This window comes from Chaetodon auriga, chromosome 2 (genome assembly GCF_051107435.1).
Source record: "Chaetodon auriga isolate fChaAug3 chromosome 2, fChaAug3.hap1, whole genome shotgun sequence".
Classification (NCBI taxonomy): domain Eukaryota; kingdom Metazoa; phylum Chordata; class Actinopteri; order Chaetodontiformes; family Chaetodontidae; genus Chaetodon; species Chaetodon auriga.
Window position 1 is genome coordinate 22,957,762 of NC_135075.1, and position 22,462 is coordinate 22,980,223.

General features: G+C 40.2%; 3 protein-coding genes across 5 annotated transcripts in view; 1 reads left to right on the forward strand and 2 right to left on the reverse strand.

Annotated features, from left to right (window-relative positions):
* Window positions 1–420: 420 nt before the first annotated feature.
* On the reverse strand, window positions 421–3,332 carry nat8l2 (N-acetyltransferase 8-like 2). 2 transcript variants are annotated; one of them, XM_076749282.1, is made up of 2 exons: window positions 3,091–3,332; window positions 421–1,456 (listed from the first exon to the last, which is right to left on the reverse strand). In XM_076749282.1, the coding sequence occupies exons 1-2, from the start codon at window positions 3,229–3,231 to the stop codon at window positions 776–778; spliced, it is 822 nt and encodes a 273-aa protein (XP_076605397.1). In that variant the 5' UTR covers window positions 3,232–3,332; the 3' UTR covers window positions 421–775. The 2 variants fall into 2 exon arrangements, with proteins under 2 accessions (XP_076605397.1, XP_076605404.1); XM_076749289.1 differs by having other exon boundaries at window positions 3,033–3,129.
* Window positions 3,333–8,148: 4,816 nt separating this feature from the next.
* LOC143332647 (adenosine receptor A1-like) lies at window positions 8,149–9,452 on the reverse strand. Its single transcript, XM_076750343.1, has 2 exons — window positions 9,109–9,452; window positions 8,149–8,825 (listed from the first exon to the last, which is right to left on the reverse strand). The coding sequence occupies exons 1-2, from the start codon at window positions 9,435–9,437 to the stop codon at window positions 8,177–8,179; spliced, it is 978 nt and encodes a 325-aa protein (XP_076606458.1). The 5' UTR covers window positions 9,438–9,452; the 3' UTR covers window positions 8,149–8,176.
* Window positions 9,453–15,385: 5,933 nt separating this feature from the next.
* slc12a5a (solute carrier family 12 member 5a) overlaps window positions 15,386–22,462 on the forward strand; it is a 146,670-nt gene continuing 139,593 nt past the window's right edge. The window contains exon 1 of one of the 2 annotated variants that reach the window (XM_076741525.1): window positions 15,386–15,621. In XM_076741525.1, coding sequence (XP_076597640.1) covers window positions 15,462–15,621 — 160 coding nt within the window. In that variant the 5' untranslated portion in view covers window positions 15,386–15,461. The remainder of the gene's footprint in view (window positions 15,622–22,462) is intronic. The other variant, XM_076741532.1, reaches the window with a different exon arrangement.

Sequence of the window (22,462 nt, forward strand, 5' to 3'; positions counted from 1 at the left end):
TATGTAGTACAGTTTAACAGTACACTCAATATATATTGCATGTTATCCAGCAGAATGAGGGATTTGTCTTGAATCAGCGATTGTTCTGATGGTGATAATAAATAATGTTTGGCAGCATTAAAGGCATTACACACCCATGGGTGACCCAGGTGTTTTTGCCTGATTGGACTTCTTCTCAAGGCTGCGGCTCCCCATTTACTATATAGTCTCTATATTAGATGTTGTATGCTGCACAGATTGTAAAACCCCTGGAGGCAAATTGTGATTTGTGATTCTGGTCCACACTAATAAAACTGACTTGAACATATAGTGCACTACATTTGCTGTTCGCCATGAGGGCAGTTAAGAGCATTTAAAAGTGCAGTCAAAGCATGTGAGTGGTGATGATGTGTTAAAAAGTAAAACATATCGCAGTGTACAAACTTTGGCTGTGGTTTTATTTCTTACATGATTTTGTGTGAAAGTTAAACGTGATCAATCATTTGTGAAGTAAAATCACAGTGGTTGAAACTCTAGAAAGAAGAAAAATACAAACAGTACAACAATCAACAGTATGTAAGCTTACGAGAACAAGAGAGTTTCAACAAGCTGGTGTCACAGTACATGCAGTACAAATAGTGGGCTCTTTGAGCTATCTGAGACTTTTAGTGGCGACTTTTGTTCATAGATAAAAGTGCTCATGAGACATAGAAATAAGAGTGTCACTGTCACTACATCACTGATAAAGAGGAACATAAGAGGAATGTTACAGTAGCTGATCAGTGTTATTTTAAGACTACAGATGTTTTTCCATTCTTAAAATCTTGACCATGGCCAGTTTTACCATCCAAGCAGGAACCGGTGCCGTGCTGTATGAGATGTGCCTGAACCCCAGTTTCTTGTACAGAGCCACAGCAGCGGTCTGAGCGGAGGTGGTCTGCAGCACCACCTCAGAGAAGCCTCGTTCCTTACAGAAGTCAATCACAGTATGAGCCAGCTTGGCACCCAGACCCATCCGTCTGCTCAACGGTGAGACGATCATTCTGAACAGTTCCCCGTATCTTTTTTCCCCACTTTGTTTGCCCACTACAGCCACCATGCCCATGATCTGGGCCCTCCCATCAACCTCAGCCTCTGCCACCCAGTAACAGTCATCCGGTCTGCTCAGATAGTTCCCAGGGATGTCCTGCATGTCCGTCTGGAGTTGCTCCCTGACGTAGCCGGAATATATGGAATAACAGCAGTAGTAGACACAGCCCACCCAGACACCTGGAAATACCACAGCCCCTAACACAGAGCAGAGGAGGTAGCCAGCAATACACAGAGCCAGGGTGACGGCAAGGTAGAGAGGGCTGGTCATGGCGTTGTGAAAAGACGTCGGTATGTGCTCCTGGATGCTGGTGCTGAACAGGGTGAGCACCATGTCCTTGTCTGACGGACGGTACCGACGGATCACCAGCTGCATGATCACAAGGAACTAGAGGCAAACAAAGTAAAAAATTCACATGTGAAATTTTTGTTGCACTAAATCTCCAAGTATAAGCTCTTTAATGCTGCTTTAATAATGATTATTATTGATGTATCTGATTATCAAGTAATTGTTTTGTCTGTAAAAAGTCTGAAAATTGAGAAAAATGCCCATTATGATTTCCCAGAGCTTGAGGTCGCATCTTCAAATTCCTTGTTTTATTTGACAGATAAGACACTCAGTTTATTATCACACAGGACAAAGAAAAGCAGCAAATCCTCTCACCTGACAAGCTAGAACCTGCAGACTGCCTCAGCTCTCTCTCTATATATACATATGAAATTCACTTTACTGTCAAGTATGTCAGCTGTGTTATCACTGTTTTAATCTTTAATCTGTGAGATCTGTATATGGAAACAGCTTGGGATAAATGCAGTAGATGATTAAGAAAGGACTTTGCAACAGTTGTTTTTTCTATCAGATAATAAACTTTTAACTCTATGAGTTATGTGCTGCATTGCTTGCTCACAATGGTGGCAAGTTACATTTACTCTGCACTTTCGTACATAAGCACAATCTTATATGAAATATACTTCTGCTTCACCACATTTCAGAGGGAAATATTGTATTTTTACTCAATTACATTTCTTTGATAATGTTACTTTCAGATTAATCCAAAATATAACTAATAATCAACAACAATTAAATGATAAGAATATGATTTATTATGAAAGATTAAGACAGATAATGCATCTGAGTGCAAAGAAGGAAGTCGACAAACTAGCTTGTGAGCATGATTATTCGTGGTCATCAGCAATTGTTTAACAATGAAGAAAAAAAACTCCCATGATGCTGCTTCACCACAACATCAAGCTCTCTTTTGTTATTGTTTTGATTGAGCGACCCCTAGCGACGGACTGTGCCGTTAAACGATGAAAACTTCCCCTTTGGTCAAAATCCCCACAGTGTTGCAGGACAGGGGAGAATACTGTTACGTTTTAATTACTGTTTTCCAGTTCATAAAAACTCTGGATAATTATTAAACCACAACTGTGCCTGAAACTGGGCTCTACACACTGAACCCGTTCTTGTATGGGCTGCGTGCAGTACTCACATACAGCAGAGTAAGTTCAAACTGTGATTTGTCAGTCCACAATATGTTCATCTGATATTCTGTGATATAGTTAAAGTCGTGCTAACCTTAAACTAACCTTCTATTCCTATCTGGGAGTTGTAATAATAGATGTGTTACAGCAAGGTGAATACACACAGCGTGTCTGACTGACAACATGGCCACAGCAGTAAAGTCACTACATAATGACCGTTAAGTTGCAAAATTATGGTTTCCTCCAGTATAATCAGCTCCGACTGCACCGGAAACCCGACACAACCACTGGTTTACGTTTCAACCGTTGCGCTAGCTCGACGCTCACCGTTAGCTAACATCACTTCAGTAAGTTCGGCTACAGGCCTGCCATAGAGTGAATGAAAACTAGCTAAACTAGCTCGTTTATGTGAGCCACGAACCTCTTTGTGACGGTTAACTGATTTAATTAACCACAAAAGACACTTAAAAACTAGTTACCTATCTTCCCCTGGCTGTATTATGCAGAAGATATGGCTGAAAATTGGTGAACTCTTACGGTTCCGAGACAGTTCGTGACACTGGTCTCTGTCGAGGGGAGCCTCTGCCGAGTCCGATGAGCCGGAACTTGAGAGGAAACCTTTTGAAGCTGTTTAAAAGTTAACTTAAGGGGGGGAAACATTGACTCAAAGACGACCATGTAAAAGAGGTCACCCTTTGAAGAAATCGGTTATCTTTTATGTCTGGTCAAAGTACAGCGTAACAACAGAGATAACCGCAACTCTATTAATCAAAACTGCTTTCGTTACCCACTGCGGTCTGTCTCGAGAAGGAATGATAATATGACGACGACGAAGAAGAAGATGATGATGAAATAGAAGAAGAAGAAGAAGAAGAAGAAGAAGAAGAAATCCACTTAGCGGCTGTTCCAGACCTGTGACACACTGCAGAGTTAACTAGCTATTTAAATATGTCTATAGGTTGTGGTCAGTGGGTATTTTGGTTGAAGAGCTCTGCAGGTGGGATGAAGATCAGGGGGCATCATCTTCCTCCCTATAGCTACATCCATGAACAATAGTGGCAGAAAAACAGGCACTAAAATGTGGTAAAGGGATAAGGGATGCAGCTGCACACTTTGTTGCAAGACATTGGACATGCAGAGATAAAAACTTTTGAATATACATATTTAAATGATTGATGTGGAAAAGTTTCTTGGGTTTTTCTGAAGTTGCTGTTCCTAAATAGTTTTATACTATAAGGACTAGCTCTAAAAAAAAAAAAAAAAAAAAAAAAAAAAGGAACAGTGCTGTTTCTTAACATCTGGTGGGGATGCTGACTTTTTGCCTGCAGCTTCAGCCTCACTCTTTTAGCAATATATAATTTATGTAGCCATTGAGTGCACATTTAAGACCCCATTACAGAATTTTAAAACAAGCTGTCAGCTGAAAACATCGAAAAGTCATCCAGATGCAGATTTTCCAACCAACTCATGCCGCTAACATGAGATCACAAGCTGCATACGGGTCACAGACCCCTTGTTTGAAAATTTCTGAGAATATCGAGGGCATATATTCACTCCTGTTATTACGATAAACTGCATATGTGCTGTTCATAAATGGAAAGCTTGACAGATGTAGCAACAGGGACAAAGGGACATTGGGGCTTAGCGCACATTTATGAGGTTGCTACATCAGCTCTGATAGATGAACCATGTTGTCAGACAGTCTTGTGAGTGTTTTCTTTTTTCCCGACAGATGCTCTTGTTAGATAATTGTTAGGCATGAAATCTTCATTGATTTCTGAAATGTATTCCAGTTTGGGAACTGTGTTTGAGAAGCAGTCTGTTTGACAGACACATATCAAAGCTTAACGTTTGTCTTACTATAATCTGCATGTGTGTGTGCATGCATGTCTGAATGTCATTGAAAACAACAACAACATTATAACATTATCTACAGCATTTGTCTCATGTTGTCTGGGACAACACAGCCGTGTCCTCAGAGCTCTGTTTAGCTTACATGTAATGTGATTAATTTGTAATAAATGGCATATTTCATCTTTAATTAATCTTTTGCAGTTAGGGACAACAAATCACAGCCAGTTTTCTAAGAGATGTGTTTATTTTCTACGGCAAGAGTTTTGTTCAACACGCTGTGTTCACTGGTGTTTGTGTGTCTCTTTGCCTCAGCTTCTTAAAATCACTGTTTTAAAGTTTTACACTGGAGAGAACTGACTCTGCATCTCCTTTATATGCTTGTTCTCTCATGATCTGTGTTCTTACCAACAAGATTAGAGAGAAGACGATAGATCAGAAATGACTCACAGAGTTGTAAGCCTCTGATAGATTTCAGCTCTCAAAGTGGGCTTTCAGATACTTTGTAAAACACTCTAAAGTTGAGCTTTTACAAAAATGGAATATAACGTTCATATTTGTGTTTCTGTTCGTGTATATTCACCTGAAAATAAAAACTGTCATGTTTTCATCAGCTTAGAATGAGCTCTTTATATCTGCTGAGGTAGATACTGGCTCTGGTGAGCAAATATTCACATGTCTAGCAGCCTGCATAGGGGAGGGTGAAGCGAAGGGTATTGCAATGAACAATCTCACCACTAGATGGCACTAAAGCCTACACGCTGGACCTTTAAGAGCTTTTTATAAATGTACTAAAGAGAGTGAAACACAAGACATTGTTATTTTTATGGTAAGTGTCATTTTCTTTTCCTAATCTGACTTTATGCTCCCTGTCCAAACCATGCAAACTTTCCTGCTTCCCCACTTCTGTTTTTGAGACTTGGCCATAATTTGCTCGTTGAGCCTCGTTTGATGTCTAAGGTGGCTATGAATGAAGGCAAAGGTCCTCCTATGTGTCAGCAAATGCTTTCCTCTCTCACAAGTGCAAGCGTGATTCACAACAAAAATATCCCCTTATGTGCACATATGTGTATTTACAAGTGTGTCTGAATGCTTCCTCACAATTTGCTGTCTGCTCTGTGAAACTGCTCTGCTTTAAGCTGTTAAGTGCTAATGCTGGCCTGCTAATGTTCTTGCAATTCTAACATGCTGATACTACGCAGGTAATATGGCTACCATGTTCACCATATTAGTTCAGCATGTTTACATGCAACACAAAGTAGAGCCAAGACTGATAGGAATGTCAATACGTTTGGTATTAGGCATTTGGACATAAACCAAATTGGTCAAATTGAAATTTTAAGATGATGATGGCACTAGATGAAAAGTTAAAGGATCGCCAAAGTGATTACAATTCATTCTGAGGGGAACATGAGTATGTGTACTAAAATTTCATGCCAGTCCATCAAGTTGATGTTGAGGTATTTCATAAGATATGAGAGAAGTTTGATCTGGCACTAGAGCAAATGTCAGAGGGTCACCAAAGTCAATATGATTCATCCTCTGGGACTCAAGAATCAAAGTTTCATGGCAATCCATCCCATAGTTGTAGAGATATTTCAGCCTGGACCAAAGTGGTGGTCTGGTCCAACAATCACTTAACTCACTTAACATTCATTGACACAAGGTGCCATCATGTTAAAGTGTAATTTGACTGGAATATATTTAAACTACTGTTATTGTTTGAATACTGAGGACTAAAAAGAGTTTTGACAAGTGAAACATTAACAGTACAGCACATGAAATGATGTACAAATACTGAGAGACCAAGAGGCATTGGAGAACAGCTGATACTGAGCCATGATGAAGACTTTGTGTGTTGTTACCTGAAAGGTGGTTACTATTGATATAGAATGTCATTAACAATTTATTTATAAATGTTTACATGTACAAATTCCCTTATTGTTGTTATTTCAGTTGTGTGGGAACTGGTGCATCACAGCCTTGTCCTCAGATGTCTCCTTGGATCCAGCATTGCCAGTTGTTTTTTGATGTGTGTTTCAACGAATGTTACATCTTCAAAATGAACTTTGAAGGTTAAAGTGCAGGTGTTGCTGTAATGGCTGGTAATTCATTAGCATGAGTATTTTACATTACCATGTACTGTGCACTTGTTCTCTCAGTTGTTAAATCTTTGGCAGGTCTGGATGTAACCTCAATGAGCCATTAACTGAACCATTAACACCATGTTTGATGTTGACAACAACAGCAACAGTCTTTGTTTGATATACTTTATGAACTGGTGGTTAATGCTTGTCTCTTTGCCTGTGAGTTCAATATGTAATTCTTCATATTTGTATGTAACATACCATGAAGTACAGATGCAGATGCTGCTGCTGGCAATGTTATAGTGTGTGTTTGTTGATGTACTACATCTGTGAGTAATCAGGTCATGGATAGCAGCTGTGCAGAGGTTTGGGGAGGTCACTTAGAGGCTGAATATAACAGTGCATGCTGATGGAAACCACAAGAGAAATGTTTGTACTGATTCTCACGTATTAAATCTGTTGATGGTTCTCTTTTTTTGTCATCTGAAAGGATTTAATGTATTAACACCACCCACATTACTGATATGTTTCCTACAGGTGCACCATTTTCAATCTTGCATAGCAGATAGTTTTGTTTTCATTTACCCTGAGATGTCAGTCTCTGTGATTTCTGCAGCCATTGCAGTACATGAAAGGAAATTGGTTGTAAATTACATTTTAAAAATTCACAAGCGGCTTATCTTTCCAGAAACAACGTCCCAGCTACTCTGGACAGACCTCACTGTGAGCAGTTTTCACTGAAGAGACAAGGACTCTGTAAGAGATGAAGAGATTTGAATCAGCATCAATAATTCTAATTTATTACATATATGGTGACTGAAAGCTTTTGTTATCCAGTCAAATGATGACATACCTAAATATATCTTTGCAGTTAGGCTGGCTGCAAGCTGCACGGAGAGATGTTTGAAAGTGCACTAGTGCAGCATCTAAAGACAAGTGGTAAACATGCATCAATGGTTTGTGTTCTGAAAAGAGGTACATACCAAAAATAACTGTATACTATTCTTATATTACTGTTATCAGGTGTTTTAAAGAGGGGAAAATGTTAATAATTCAGTTATGAAAGATGTTTCTTTCTAGAATTTCTGGCTGCAACACCTGTGCATGTCTAGAAGCAGCAGTACATTCCATTTCTAAATTCTCACTTCCTGGAAGACTTGAAACCATGTTTTTAATAGAACACATTATGAGAAGTACGCGTGTTTCCTGTTTTACTCAGAGACAGATGAGAATATGAATCATCTTATGTGTCCAATACAGAGATCATATTCAGTATTCACAGAGGATTAATTCCAGCTTAGCTTTGAGACTGATGCTATAGACGTGCATATTTAGCTTATGACAGACAGGAAGTAAATACACAAAATCTATGTACAGAACAAAAGGCAAATCTAAATTGAACTGTACAGGAATTTTAAAAGTCAAAAAATAAACAACAGCTGTCCTCAAACCTATAAAAATACAGTGTATCTGATAACAAAACTGATAAACTATGGAAAAAAATAGGATCATCATCGACAACTAAGTATAATATATACTGATGAAATAAAAACACTTGATAACAAAAAATACAGAATTATGAATCAAAGAAAATGTATCGATTTGTGTATTCAATAATGTGTCTGTATAGTCATGTAACCATCAAGAACAAGCACACACACACAAACAAGGACATATTCCTTCACTCATTTTTGGCCACTGTTCATGTTGCTGCTGAGATTGTTGTCTGTTGTCTGGCTTGTCTGAAGTCCTTGATTTTCTTCTCCACATGCAATACACCGTCTCCAGATTTTCAGGTACGCCGTCTTGATCTTTTGTATTTTGAACGCATACACAACAGGGTTTACGGCTGAGTTGGCATGAGAAAGCAGGATGCCAACATAGAAAGCTGTGTCTGGTACATTATTCGGCCCTCCAAAGTAAGCAATGCAGTTAATTATGTGGAGAGGGAGCCAGGACAGGGCAAACAGAGCCAAGACCAGAGCCAGAGATCCCGCCAGCTGTTTCTCCTTCCTCAGGTAGTTCTGAGACTGGTTCTGGACACCGTTGCCTGGTTTTTCTCGAAGGTTTCCTCGAATAGTACAGAAAATGCAGCCATACAATACAGTCATCACCAACAGGGGTGTGAGGTTGCTGAAGAAAAAACTGAAGTAAACCAGGTATGACATGGGGATCACTGCTATGAACCGACAGACAATAGTAGAATTGGCTGAGTTGGACAAGGTTTCGTGGTTGTACCATCCAAGCATGGGAGCAAAACTCAGTGGTATTGCAACAAGCCAACATGCAGCGACAACAAGCCAAGAATGTTTCTGGGTCACAGTCCTTTTGTACCTACAGAGATAAACACTAATTATCAGTCAATACTCAATCGGAAATTATAATGAGCCACAACAGGAATAATTCAAAGTAGCATGACAAAATATGAGGAAAAAATGAAGTCATCTAGTCACTGTAGTGATTTAAATCAAAGCCTTTTGCAGTACAAGTCATAAAAATGGTTGGTGGATAAAATTGATCACAGCAGTACAGTTTTACAGTTATGCATGTAGCTTTAGCATAAGATACCTTAATACTGCAACACTCAGGAAGCATTAGTATGTCTGGATAATCTTACCTGAGGGGGACGTACACCCGGAGGTATCGGTCCACTGCAATAGCCGTCAGAGACAAAACTGAGACCAGGGTAAACAGGATGACCACGCAGCTGATGAAGAGACAGCTGTGGAATGAAGTCTCCACTCGTCCATCCACCACCACAGCCAATGGTATGGCCATGCAGCCAACCATGAAGTCAGCCACAGCCAGAGAGACAATAAGGCAGAAGGTAGGCTGCTGCATGCATTTACTGATCCACAGTGCCAAAATAACCAACATATTACCAAGACAGCAGCTAACAGCGATGAGCACCTCCAACGACGTGTAGATAGCTTCTCCCACTGCCATTGTGCTTCCTAAATCTCCTAAATGTTTCTTGGTCAGTGGTGCAGCGTGTCTGAATGTCAGTCTGGGTGTGATTCAAGTCTTATGAAACCTTTGAGGAAGTCCTCAGCCTTTAAGCAGTTTTTTCTTTAAGAATATTCAGACAATAGAGCTACAAATCTGACAACAAAAAAAAATCTAACCATAGGTAGTTGCAGTGGTTTCGATTTGTCTCCAAAAAGCAAGCTGTTCAGCCAGAACAGAGGAAACCAAAAAGCCACATCCTTAGCTGGCTGTACCCCTTTACACAGAAACACTTGAGCTGAAAGTAGCTGGACTAGCACAGCTGATGTTGCGGTTAAGCATCGCAATTCTCCTAGACTTCCTGCGATTGCCAATGCAAGCTCCATCAATGTGTAGACCTGTCCAAAATCACAAGCTGCAGTTCATGCATGTTGGATTGGTACTTTTTACAACCCTGATTCCAAAAAGGTCGGGACGCTGTTTAAAATGATGAATGATTTGCAAATCCCTTTCAACCTATGTTCAATTGAAAACAGCACAAAGACAAGATATTTAATGTTCAAACTGATGAACATTATTGTTTTTTGTAAATATAAAATATCCTGAATTTGACCTTGATCATGCTGAATATTGGTAGAAAAGGTTTTGCAAATCATTGCATTCTGCTTTTATTTGCATTTTGCACAACGTTTTAACTTTCAGAGCATCTGGACCAAAATCCACTTATGAATAATTTACATGGTGGCTCTGAGAGCTCAACTCACTGCAACCTGCTGCAAATACACAAAAGGATGATGGAAGTCTTTCCAGAGGACACTGAAAAGTCCTGAAGACGGTTCTCTCTCTCTTAGTCTTTTCCCTCTGTGTCTCCTGTGCTCTTTCTCTGTGTCCTTTTCTGCTTTCAATTCAATATTCTTTCTGTTCATTTCTCTCTCTGTCTTCGACTCTTGGTCTCTCTCACCTTTTGTATTCTGTCCCTTTCTCTGTGCCCCCTCACTTAAAATAATTAAGTAAAATTATGTACACCTCCTTTGTTTCGTCTTTGTGCTTCAGTTTGCATCATTTTGGATCTGAATTATGGAAATGTCCACTCTAATTATGTGAGGTGTTTGTGCTGTTGTTGAATTAAGCCAATGGGTTCACTGTAATTACCAAAGAGCACACATCTCTGTGGTTATCACATTGTTTGAATTGGATCAGGTCAGTTTTTGTTTGTGCTGAACAGCACAGGGCAGTAATGCTAATGCTATCCTGGGCACAGAGGGCAGTACCTGCTCCTCCTCTCTCATCTCCATCACCTTCTGTCTTTGTTTTTTTCTCAGTCTCCTCAATTTTCCTGTGTCTCTTCCCCTCCAAAAGCTGAGCTTTGATTGAGTCATTGACACACAGGCTCAATTGATATTTATGTATAATTGTCACTGGGATAATCTTGCAAAGAGAAAAATCTCATCTAATTTGAACATTCAACCCTTTACACAAACTGAACTGGAAGAAAAATGAGCTGACCATTGGATGGATGGAATTAACGTTTGGTGGCCTGTTAACTTAATTCAGTCAACTGAATGATTGATGATGGATGATCGATGTTTAACATAGTGTAACTGCACAGGATGTCCAAAATGTAATTCATTTCTTGTTTTCTTCCAAATTCCTGGAGCTGATTCACCACAATCCACACTTTATTTTACTTTTTTCCAACCATGAGCAGCTCATCTTTTTCCTTTGTGCAATGCATTGTGGGGGAACAGTGTACTCAAAAATCAATCATATTTAGTATGCATACTGTGTGGTTGTCCCCTTTCCAGCATGAGCACACTACACCCTCACAACCACCAGAACCAATGTGCAGTATGATTTTGGGACATCTTCTTATGCTTCCTTGACCAAACTTGGACCATGAAAGTACTGGTGCCCATAATATACTGCTGCAATAAAACTGCAAAACAGAAAGAAAACACAGGTCTTGTTTGGTAGCTGCTTGCCAGTTTGTTTGCTGAGTAAACAAATGGACATGCAGACATCCAGGGTCAACATTCATCGTACCCTCTCAGACAGGGGTGGGTAGATGAGGCACAAAAATAATTGGTCAGTGATATGAGTATAAGACAGACCTGAGAGAGACAATTAGAGACTGAGAGAGGCATCAGAGCCATGATGAAGACTTTGTGCGTCGCTGTTGTTGTGCTGAGTCTCACCTCAGTGTGCCAGCCTGCGTCGCTGGCCTGTGACAGGCTGCTGAAGCCAGCGGACAAAAGCCCAGATGTAAGTCTCTTTCTGTATTTATAACTGACTTTGCATTTTTCCGACTGATTTATTGGACAAAACTAAATTGGACCAACTGAAACCATTTGTGCTTTGTGTCTTTTTGTCCTGAATGATTATGTTGTGGGAATTACATGAAATACAGCCAAATTAAACTGAACTCCCTTCTTTTGATATTTCAGTTGTCTGGGAGGTGGTACCTCATAGCCATGTCCTCGGATATGTGTGTGGTGTCATTAGTGCATGCTGCGTTTTTGCTAAGTCTTCAGGTGGACATCACCTTAAAGCACAGCCCGAACATCTACAGCTCAAACGTTAAGGGTAAAATGTAAGCCATGATTTTATTTGTAATGATGGTTAATTTGTTGGCAAGAATGCGTATTTGTGCATAAATCACCATGTCCTGTGCAGTTGTTCTTTCACTTGTTTAATATTCACTAAATCCTTTGCAGATATGGATACTGCACTACTGAATCAGAAACATTTTGGTATGAGAACAGCAACATGTTTGATGTCGACAGTAACAGTAAGAGTTTTGTTTAATATACCGTGTGCACTGGTGTTTAATTGTGTGTCTCTTCATCTCAGCTTCTTCTAATCTCTATTTCAAAGTTTCACACAGCAGACCACTGACTCCCTGTTCTCTCATTCTGTGTTATTACCACCCTCCAAGGGTAACTTTGCTGCATTCAAAAATCAACCTAAACCATTGCGGCAATTAAGAATTTTTGATGATGTAATGATGTACAAAAACAAATAACAAGACATTATAAACAATGCACAAATAGTTCTTAACCTCTGATAGATTTATGTATTCTTTGTGATGTTACTGATATTTATATTTGCAACATTTCCATACAAATCTAGTGTGAATGTGATTTTGATTAGTTTTATTATAAACCATTTATTATTACCATCCACACTTTTGTACTGTTTCCAACAGATGCTCCAACAGGTGTGCCAGATGTGCTGCTGCAAAGTGGGTGCCCTGACTGCCTCGTCATAAAGGGGGATGACATCATTACCACGTTCTTTCTCTTAAGTAAGGAGAACAGAGGGATAATACAAAAAAAGATGAAATGATGTTTCCAGTGATGGTGATACAAAGTAAAACATTGCTTAACAGGAAGACTAATCACCAAGTCTGAGAGAGACTAATCCCCTTGCCTTGCTTCAGACCATTCATAATTCATGATTTCTATTTGGAGTTAAGTCTATAATTCAGAAATCTGTAATGATGAAGTGAAACAGGACCAAAGGTGCACAGCCACCCAAACAGCTGTGCAGAGGTTGTAGGTAGGAACAACAGTGCTTTGATCTGAATGCTAATGGAGACATGCTAGCATTATTACAATGACAAAGCTAACATGCTGATGTTGAGCAGGTATAATGTTTACCATCTCAGGTTAGCATGTTAGCATGCTAACATTTGCTTAGTCGCACCAAACACGTGTACAGCTGAGGCAGACTGGTATACACTGTAGGCATTCCAAGACAGAATATATTCGCACGGCTTTCATCTGAAATGTGTCACCTGTTTAACAGGTAAGAGGAAGACTGTCACTGCTGCCGAGCTGAGGGAGTTTGAGATGCAGTCGGAGTGCCTCGGCTGGTCCAAACCACAGGTGTTTCACTCAGATCACGGTGAGACTAGAAAGAAAATGTTCATGTAGAGTAAGATGCTTCCACAGTAAATATATGAAAACAAAGTGACGCTGTGCCATGACAGCGATTCCTACTGTAACATTTTATTCTCTGCAGTGCTTAAGTATTACTTTGATATACCACAGTATGCAAGACATGCCAGGGTAAAATTTATTGCGGGGTTGTTATTAATGGTCATATGCTTTACAGAATTTGATATAAAATATTGTTATTAATATCGTCAGTACTGTTATGTTTCTAATTTTTTTCTCTGCTCCCTGCACAGACTATGAAAACTGCCTGTCACTTGATGATGACGACACTGATGTTGACACATCGGGATTATCACAGCTTATCTATCAAAGACTGAAAATCACTTATAAAGAGCCCTTGAAGTGTCTTGTAGAGACTTTTCTTTATTACCCCCGCGCTGTCTTTCAGTGGGCTCAGCAACTTTGGTGAATGCACTGGGGCATTACTATAATCACCAATCCTGCTTTTTTGAAATGACTTCTTAAGATGCAAAGTTTTGAGGGATATTAATAACTGTTTGATTTACTGTTTTAACACTATAAACTCCCCTTTTTTTCTTCATTCAGGTCGTAGTGGGACAGCTTATGGTCACCAAAGACATAAATAATATTACAGTAATTCTTTTAGACAATTTATCTTAACCAAAGTACCAAAGACACTTATATACATAAAGAAACTTGGGACAGTGCTTGAAATACAGTTTCTAATAACATTAAAGATGATAATGGACATTCTTATTTTGAATTGTGGTTTATTTTCTCAAAAACCATCATACTGGCATGGCTTACTGGGACACTTGAATAGACCGGAGGGCCCTGTTAATGTTAACACCTGTGCTTTCAAACTGGGTTGTGTTTACTGCGTTCATGAGAAGAGTCCATATGAATGTCCCCATCTTTTGGTATTCATGAGCTTGTAAGTGAATTTTTTCTCAAAGCTACAGGTTCATGAGTTGCTATGTGTTTGCTGATGTTTTTGGAAATGGTCGAGTGGTGTGTTGGAGTGTTTGGTAAAAAGCTGAAAACCATCACCGTTGATGCTAACCACTGCGACTATGACCCTGGTCCAAAATTCAGGGTGCCTTACAAGTTTTCTGCAGCTGGACTACTACCTGGCCCCAGGCTCAGTGTGAGGTAACTCAATAAAACACAAATAAATTTTGTGATATAAAAACATAAGCCCAAAATTGAACACAATTAAAGACCCTCTTCAAGGCAAGGCCTGAAAATCGAATGATACAGTCACCTCTGGCCCTTATAATGTGTGTTGAAATTGCGATTTACTGGTGTTTATCCCCTAATAATTAAAAAAAAAAAAAAAAAAAAAAAAAAAAAAAAAATTAAATTAGAATAATTCAACTTGATATTGTCCTTTAGTGGTGCATATTGCAGTTGGCCTAACAGAATAATAGTGCTTACTAGCCCCTGGGTTTCTGTAGTGTAACCTAGCTTATTTTGTTGGTAATCCAGCCCTGACAGCAACCTGTTGCTGTTTATCAGGATTTGTTCTGCAATTGTTCGCTACTCATCCTTCCAAAAAACTGAAACTGCTAATGTGACAGAAACACTAACAGCAGGGCATCAACAGCAGCTAGCTGTGTGACTGACAGTCGAGCTTTAGCTTATCCTGTGGTTGCCTAGCAACGCCAATTTATACATGCAGCTAGCTAGATGGCTGCTTTCAATGCTATCTTTAAAAAATCTATAAATAACGCTGAAAAATAATTTGTACAATTTTTTTATGTGTTAAGTACAGTAAAAGGTGTCGTGTGAGTGATTAATAAAGGGTCTTTACATTTTCAAAACGGCGCCACAGACGCTGAAAATTCGGCTCTAGGACCCAGGTACGCGGCAGCCACCAGACACCGGTTGATGAGATGGTCCAGTCGGCGGTACACATCTAATTAAGTTACCCGATAAAAAGCGGTTGCTCGCTCCGGACAGGGTAGTCGGAGGTAAAGTTACCAGACGGTGAAGGTGGACTACATTAACAAGAGAAGCGAGCGCATTTTTCGCTGTCTTTGTCTGTCCGCGTCACCCCGCACCGTGGCAAGAAGACCCGTCGCTTGTCTCACCGGCGACCACCATGAGCCAGAGGTTCACCGTCTCCAAGAGCGACGGCGACCGGCGCCCCTCAGACATCCAGGGGGAGGTGAACCAGCTGTTTGAGGGAGACGAGCCCCCGACCAGCAGCGGCGCGGAGGGGGGGGATGCTGCCGGTGCCGATGTGGTGGTAGTGCTGAAAGGTAGGCGGACACTTACCGGCTTCATTCACCCTGTCTGTTAGCTACAGGCTATATGCTAGCAGTGCTTGACTCCTGTTCGGTGACACCACAATTGAATTTTTAAAGGCCACATAGGGTTGATAAGAGACAACGCAGAGCGCTCAAATGGCCATATATATTTTTTTTTTATTCCTCTCCAGTATTTGTATTGTTGCATGCATTGCGCCCGTTCATGTCTGCTGTGATAAAAATGGCTATAGTTTGCTTTGTTTTCATACGCTCTGTTCATTTGACATGTTGCTCCCGCTGTTGCATACATTAAAACGTGTGTTTATTTTGACTGCACAAGTGGGCAGTGGTCACTCTGAAGGGCACCAGTTTATTTCCAGAGTAACCCCTCATTAGCCTTATATGCTGTTCATTTGTCCATCTGATGGACCTAACTTTAAATGGCCTGATTTATAGGGTTCATGTGCAGTTCCTTAGATTGTAATCGTTCAGAATGTCATCCTCTACACACTCTTTGACATGCGTTTTAAACCACAGCATATGAGCAGAGAAATGGCTTGCTCCCTCTTTTAAAGGAGATGTCAATGTCATGCACGTTTCAACCTTGTGGCTTGTCTTAGATATACTGTTCTAACAAGAGATTTTATAACGTGATGGCTTGCAAGGTGAGCTATGTGGACCAATTCATGTGCTCATCATGAGGATGGAATTAAGGGTGAATTAAAATATAGTTGGTCAAACCTTCATGTTTACAGTTAACTTATGGCAATTTCCCCTGAGCCCTGTCTTCTGGGACCCGGCGCCATTGTGGTTCAGTGCTGTCACCAACTCACCTGATTGAAATAATCAAGGTCCTGTCAGTCATTGTCTGAATTGAGTGCAGCAGTGCGGAACAAATGGTGGCGGAAATTCCCATCGGGCCAGAAATGGAAGCCTTCACCATTGCCATGATTAGCATTAAGAAAAAGTGCAATCATTCAGGTCCAGTCAAGTGCAAATAAAGATTTATCTGCACAATGAATCAATACATTTCATACTTTCTTTCACTTATGAAGCTGCTGCATTAATGGCATTTCAGATTAATGAGCAGGCTCCCTAGATTCCCATAAATTCCTTTATTGCAGCTCTAGCTTTGCTGCTCCTTTTGTTTCTGTGCTTTGCTCTGAAGTCTAGTAGCCTTAATTAGCCATGCAGTTTTTTTCTTCATTCATAGGTCAAAAGCTTTGATCAGCTTTCGTTGGAACAATAATAAACACTATAAAATATGCTAAAAGCTGCATATTTTCTGTCTTTTCCCAACATACACCACTTCCTTCAGTCCTTACACTTTAAGGCGTATACTTAGCATTCCCAGTGGATATATTAGATGTCATCCCCTTATCCTAACATCATAACTGCTGCACCAATATTCAGCAGTGCTGACAGATTTCCATTATTAAACCAGCCGGTCACTGAGGTGAGGAAAGAAAGCTTTTAATTGCCAGTCCAGCACTCCCTGTCACTGCTATATGTGACAGAAAGCCTTGGAGGTTCAAACCATGCCACAGTCTCCTCCAGTCCAGATGAATTAACATAAAAATGCCTCCTCAGCATTTCTCCACTTGAATGTCCCAGCGTGTATCAATCATTGCTTCGGACGTAAATGGCTGCGTGGTCGGTAGGAACACATCTCACCATCTCCTCGTGTTTCCCTCAAGACATGGGGAAGACTTTTTTCGGAGGACTCTCTCTCACACTGTGCTCTGGCTGAGCTGCAGCCTCGTGGAGACTGGAAGTCTCTGCATCCACTTTGCTGGTTGCCATAGTGACGCAGTACGTTTCACCAGAGTTTTCTCACAAATGGTTTTGCGATGAGGCGAAAACACTTCAGATCAAACAAGTACCATTATGGAATCAGCCTCTTGCTGGGATAGTGTGATATTTTCTGTTATTTGTTCTGTGTGGCTTGAAATAGTTGTAAGAGAACAAAAAGAAAAACCATAGATGGACATCAGATTTATCTGCCATGCTGTTGGTAAGATATGAGGCTAATAGTGTAGTCAGCTATACTGTATAAGATTTTTTTTTTCCTGTACAATAGAAGTGCAGATGAAGACTGCTAACAATTATTTTCTCTTGATTTGTCTGTAAAATTTTAAGGGCAGTAGTGTAAAATGTCCATCATGATTCCCCAGACCTTAAGGCAGCATATTCAAATTTCAACCCTGATAAAAGACAAATTAAACATGCTGTGATAATTTGCTAATCCTTTTGACATATACTCAATTAAAAATAATAGAAAGACACTGTATGTAATATTCTATCTCATCACCTTCATTGATGCATTGATGCAGCAACATGTTTCAAACAAGTTTGGACAGGAGCAACTAAAGACTGGGAAAGATGTGGAATGCTCCAAAAACACCTTCCGCAGGTAAACAGGTTCAATGGTAACAGGTGATAGGATCATGATTGGCTATGAAAGGGGCATCCTTATTTACAATAAGGATGGAGCGAGGTTCACCTCTTTGTGAACGCATGATTGAATACAGGAAATTAATACATGAATTTGGGAACACTGCATAAAACCATTGTTGGCAAACACAGTTTGTTTGCAAATGATTGTGTTCTTGTTTTTTTTTTTATTTACGTTTCACACGGTGTTCCAACTTTTTTGGAATCAGGGTTGTGCTTGTTTTATGCGACTAACAGTCCAAAATGCAGATATTTAGTTTGCTATCGTCCAAGATAAAGAGAAGCGAAAATCTTCAACTTTGAGAAGCTGAAATCGACTAATCTTTGCAGTTCTAGTGCATAATGGATATAGTAGTAAAGAAGGCATGAAACATCCTCCCATGCTGTGTCTGTGAGAGTGAGACTGAAAAAGGGTTTGAGTAAACATAATTAATACTCCAAGTGTGTAGAATTAGACTGTGAGTGTGTTTTTGTACAGGTCTGAATCTGTCATTGTAATTACGCCATTGTTGGCATTTTCCTGCCACATTCTAATTCCTTAGTCCTCCAAAGCCTCCATTCAGTCTTGGTCTTATTTTAGCTGGTGGACCAGAGCAATTGAAAATTTTCCCCCTTTCCCATGATCCTGTTTGTATTGATCCGGAGGGAGGTGTGAGCTCAGTCGGCTTAGCCGACTGACTGGCCGCAGCAGGAAGGAAGATCCTCGTCTGCCTGCCAAGTGCCCTCTCTGCCCTTGACCTTGCAGCGCTGTAAAGAGATATATCTTCATTAGATCAGTTGGGCTCAGTGGAATGGGCTGCAGATGGGCTCAGAATGGGCTGCGAGTTTCTCACCTTGCAGTTGGCAAAGCAGGGAGGCTTCGAAACTTCAATGCCATTCAGAAACCTCATATTTACAGCTTCATTATTATTTAAGCCTGCGTTAATTACTTTGTTTTGGCCAACATAAGATTATAAGTCAAGACAGTGACAGTGTTCTTATTTATGAAGCAGACAACATTCCTGTGAAGTCATGTTTCTGTACACCTTTTTGAATGACCATTATTCACTTTCCGTCTAGCTCTGCTTGGTCTCCACCAGCTCCTGAGGGAGATATGTGGTTCTTTGAGCCCTAAATGCTCCACAGTGTTCACCAACTAGTTCCCAAACAAAGCTGATGTGAGCAACAAAAGTCAGTCACTACAGTTGTGGTATGTAAAACCAGAGCAGTGAGCAGGAAGAGTGTAGACGCAGGTGATAATAATCTGTGGGTTGTCACCATTACATCCAGTAGTTTGATCCATTGTTAAAAAGATGTTGATTTAAAGCAGATTTACGATGAGAGTTGAAGCTGCTGAAATCCTTTGGCTTGCTCTTACCTGCCTATGGTAAAAGCAGTTTTTACACCAGTGAGCAGACCTCCATATATCTGAACTATTTTGGGTGAATTTGGGCTGCTTATTTTCTAATCTTTTATTGATGCACTCCTCGGCCTTGACTCCTGTGGTTTCCAGCCAAGCTGTGATTGCATGTGTGTGTGTATGCACTTGTGGTTTTCCAACAGTAAGTATTTGTAGCAGAAGGGCTTAGATCTAAAAACACAGACATTTGACATTAATAACCCAGTTTGTTCTCGGTGTTTCGGTCCATGAGCAGAGAGGCCGACTTGGCTGTGGTTTAATTTGTGTCAGGATGTTCTGTTTCCTCTTGGGCAAATGCAGTCCAGAAGACAATGACACAGCAGGGGAGCACAGTGACAACAACAACCATAATCACAACAATAGCACAACCTAATAACCTCATGACCGCAGCAAAAACATTTCTATTTTTCCTCTCCCTGCATGGTTCATTTCTGAGGGAAGAAATTAATGTGTATGTTTGTGTTTGTGCAGCAAGGGACGACTCGCACACAGAGAACAAAAAAGACATTGTGTCTAGACTTTGGATTTTAAGTGTTTTTATTTGACACATTACATTACAGACCCTGAAAAAGTGTGCAAAAGTGCATGCGGTGCAAATGTTTCAGTCAAAGTTGGACTTTCCTCAGTGTGTTCCCTTCACTGTTTGTACAGCCCTATAATGTAGCAAATAGAAACTGTGTGTGAGTCCTCCCTTGCTGCATTATAACTTTGTCCTTGTCTCCTGCACAGGAGAAGAAAGCAAACAAAAGACAGTTTTTAAAGCACAGCTGAATCCACTGTGTTTGTGTCTTTGCAGCTCAGTACGCGTGGGTCAATTTCTAAAATGTATTCTAAATCAATATACAGAACTATTTATGTGTGTGTCAAGGAACGAATGAAATTGAAGCATAACACTGGTGTGCAATTTCCCATGCACTTCCTTTCACTCTGGTTTAAACAGTGTGGTACTCTGTGTTCAGCTGGCTTATACTGGCCTTTCTCCACCAAACCCAGAGAAGAGCTGTGCAGACCTCTGCATTATTAAAGGATAAGGCTGGCAATATTCTGTGTTTTTTTTTAATTTTTTTTATTTCTCTATTGTCAGCCAAATAATGTTTTAGTCCATATCCCAGTATTTTCTGACTTTAACAGCATTTCTGTGGCCCTCAATGCCCTAACACAGCATCATCAGTCATTTGTATTTTCAGCACATTATTATTATTATTATTATTATTATTATTATTATTATTCACTGAAATGTGACTGCACTCCTTTTCCAGCAGTGGCTGCCAGTAATTGTGCACCCATGATATTGGGCTGTTGGCTGACCAGACGGAGGATTGTTTGTGTGTTTATTCAGGCATTTCTGCCCCTGTGCTGTAATGAATGCCATGTAAATAATAGACAACCTCTTTGATATAGAGGTGCAGTCCGATGGTGAACACAGATATCGAGTCACAAAGGCCTATTGTGGATGACTCCTATTGTAGGATTAAAATAGTGGGGTGGCTTTTTTAATCAATCCTAGGAAGAGTGTGGACACCTGATTAGGATTTTTATGGGGTATTTATCAACCCTCGGAAAGCTTTGTGTCGTCACAGCTTTTCTTGCCATGAAAGGAGAAATGTGATACTCGAGTATTTTTAACTGCACATTGCATTTGTTGTTGTTGGCCATCTGTTTCCCCCAAAAGAGAATGGGTTTGAGATGTGAGGTTTTGTTTGGATAACATCTAAATGCTCCTTATCATTGAGTTTTATGGGGGGCTGCAAAAAACAATATACACATTTAATGAATGGGGACTCTGCAGTGCCTAAATCACAATTGCAAACTCTGCAATGCAAGATCCACTATATCTGTGTTTATTAGTGTTAACTCAGGACCACTTTACCTGTTTTTAGTGCAGTTTGACATGTGTTGTCAGCTTTATTCAGATGTGCCTGTCATGTAGGCGCAGCTTATTTTGATTCTTTGCAGCTCTTTTAGCTGTCTTGTGTAGCTTTGAAAATACTCATGTCAGAGTTGACAGAGCTCTTTTCTAACAGCCAGATACTGCTAATTGGGTTTGACATTCAGTTTGATGTGAGTCACCTTTGTCGCAGTGTTTGTAGTGATCGTTACTGCAAAGTTAAAGTCCTTTTCCATGAAGTGTTGTGATATTTTGTCTGCCCTCTGTTGTTATTGTGGACAGAGACCAGCAGACAGTAAAGAGTAAACTGTTTATAGAATTATAGGCTACAATAAACAAAAGGGTAAGTGGTCAAAATCTAAGGGCTTGTAGCAGTTTAATGGGATTTAAGTTCTATAGCGTATGAAGGTTACTTTACCTTTGGTAAACCAAGAGAGTCTAAGGTGCTCCTGGTGCTCAGCATTATGCTGCTTTAGATTCATAGTGGCTTGCTCTTGTGTTGCATCTTTCCCAACCACATTATCAAAGCTGGGCTGGGAATGTGAACATGGGAGCCTGTCAGGTACAGACCTGATTTTGTATCCTTTAACGCTTGACTGGCTGCAACATCTCTGCACATCCAGAACAACAAAATGGCAACACAGATATATAAGGACATCAGGGTTTGCCTCAGAAAAGATTACATTAAAAAAATATAGCCGCCATGCCGGCAGAAACCCAGGTCATAATGAATACATGCAGCTTTTTTGATGAATGAATGGCAGTCAATGCAATGTCCTAACAAGTATAGCTGGACCAGCTGTGCGTGTGTACGTGGTTATACTTGCTTGTGAGGAAAATGAGGACATTCTGGCTTAAGACTTGGTTTAAGGTTTAGGTTAGTATTAGGTTTAGCTTAGGGATATGGGTTGTGATGGTTAAGGCTAGGGCTAGGGAATGCATTATATCAATGTGTGTGTGTGTGTGTGTGTGTGTGTGTGTGTGTGTGTGTGTGTGTGTGTGTCATTTGGGGAAGAGTTGTGTATGGAGGCCATTGGTTTGTTTTCATTGCACCTGGCCCTTCCTTTTATTTTATCCCAGTCGTTCTACTGTTGTTGATTATCTAACATCTG

Coding starts and splice junctions, on each gene's coding strand:
- nat8l2 (XM_076749282.1), bottom strand. CDS start 3,231: ATGGTCGTCTTTGAGTCAATGTTTCCCCCCCTTAAGTTAACTTTTAAA. Junction 1,457..3,090: donor TCACGAACTGTCTCGGAACC/GTAAGAGTTCAC, acceptor GTTTGCCTCTAG/TTCCTTGTGATCATGCAGCT.
- LOC143332647 (XM_076750343.1), bottom strand. CDS start 9,437: ATGGCAGTGGGAGAAGCTATCTACACGTCGTTGGAGGTGCTCATCGCT. Junction 8,826..9,108: donor CGGGTGTACGTCCCCCTCAG/GTAAGATTATCC, acceptor TTATCTCTGTAG/GTACAAAAGGACTGTGACCC.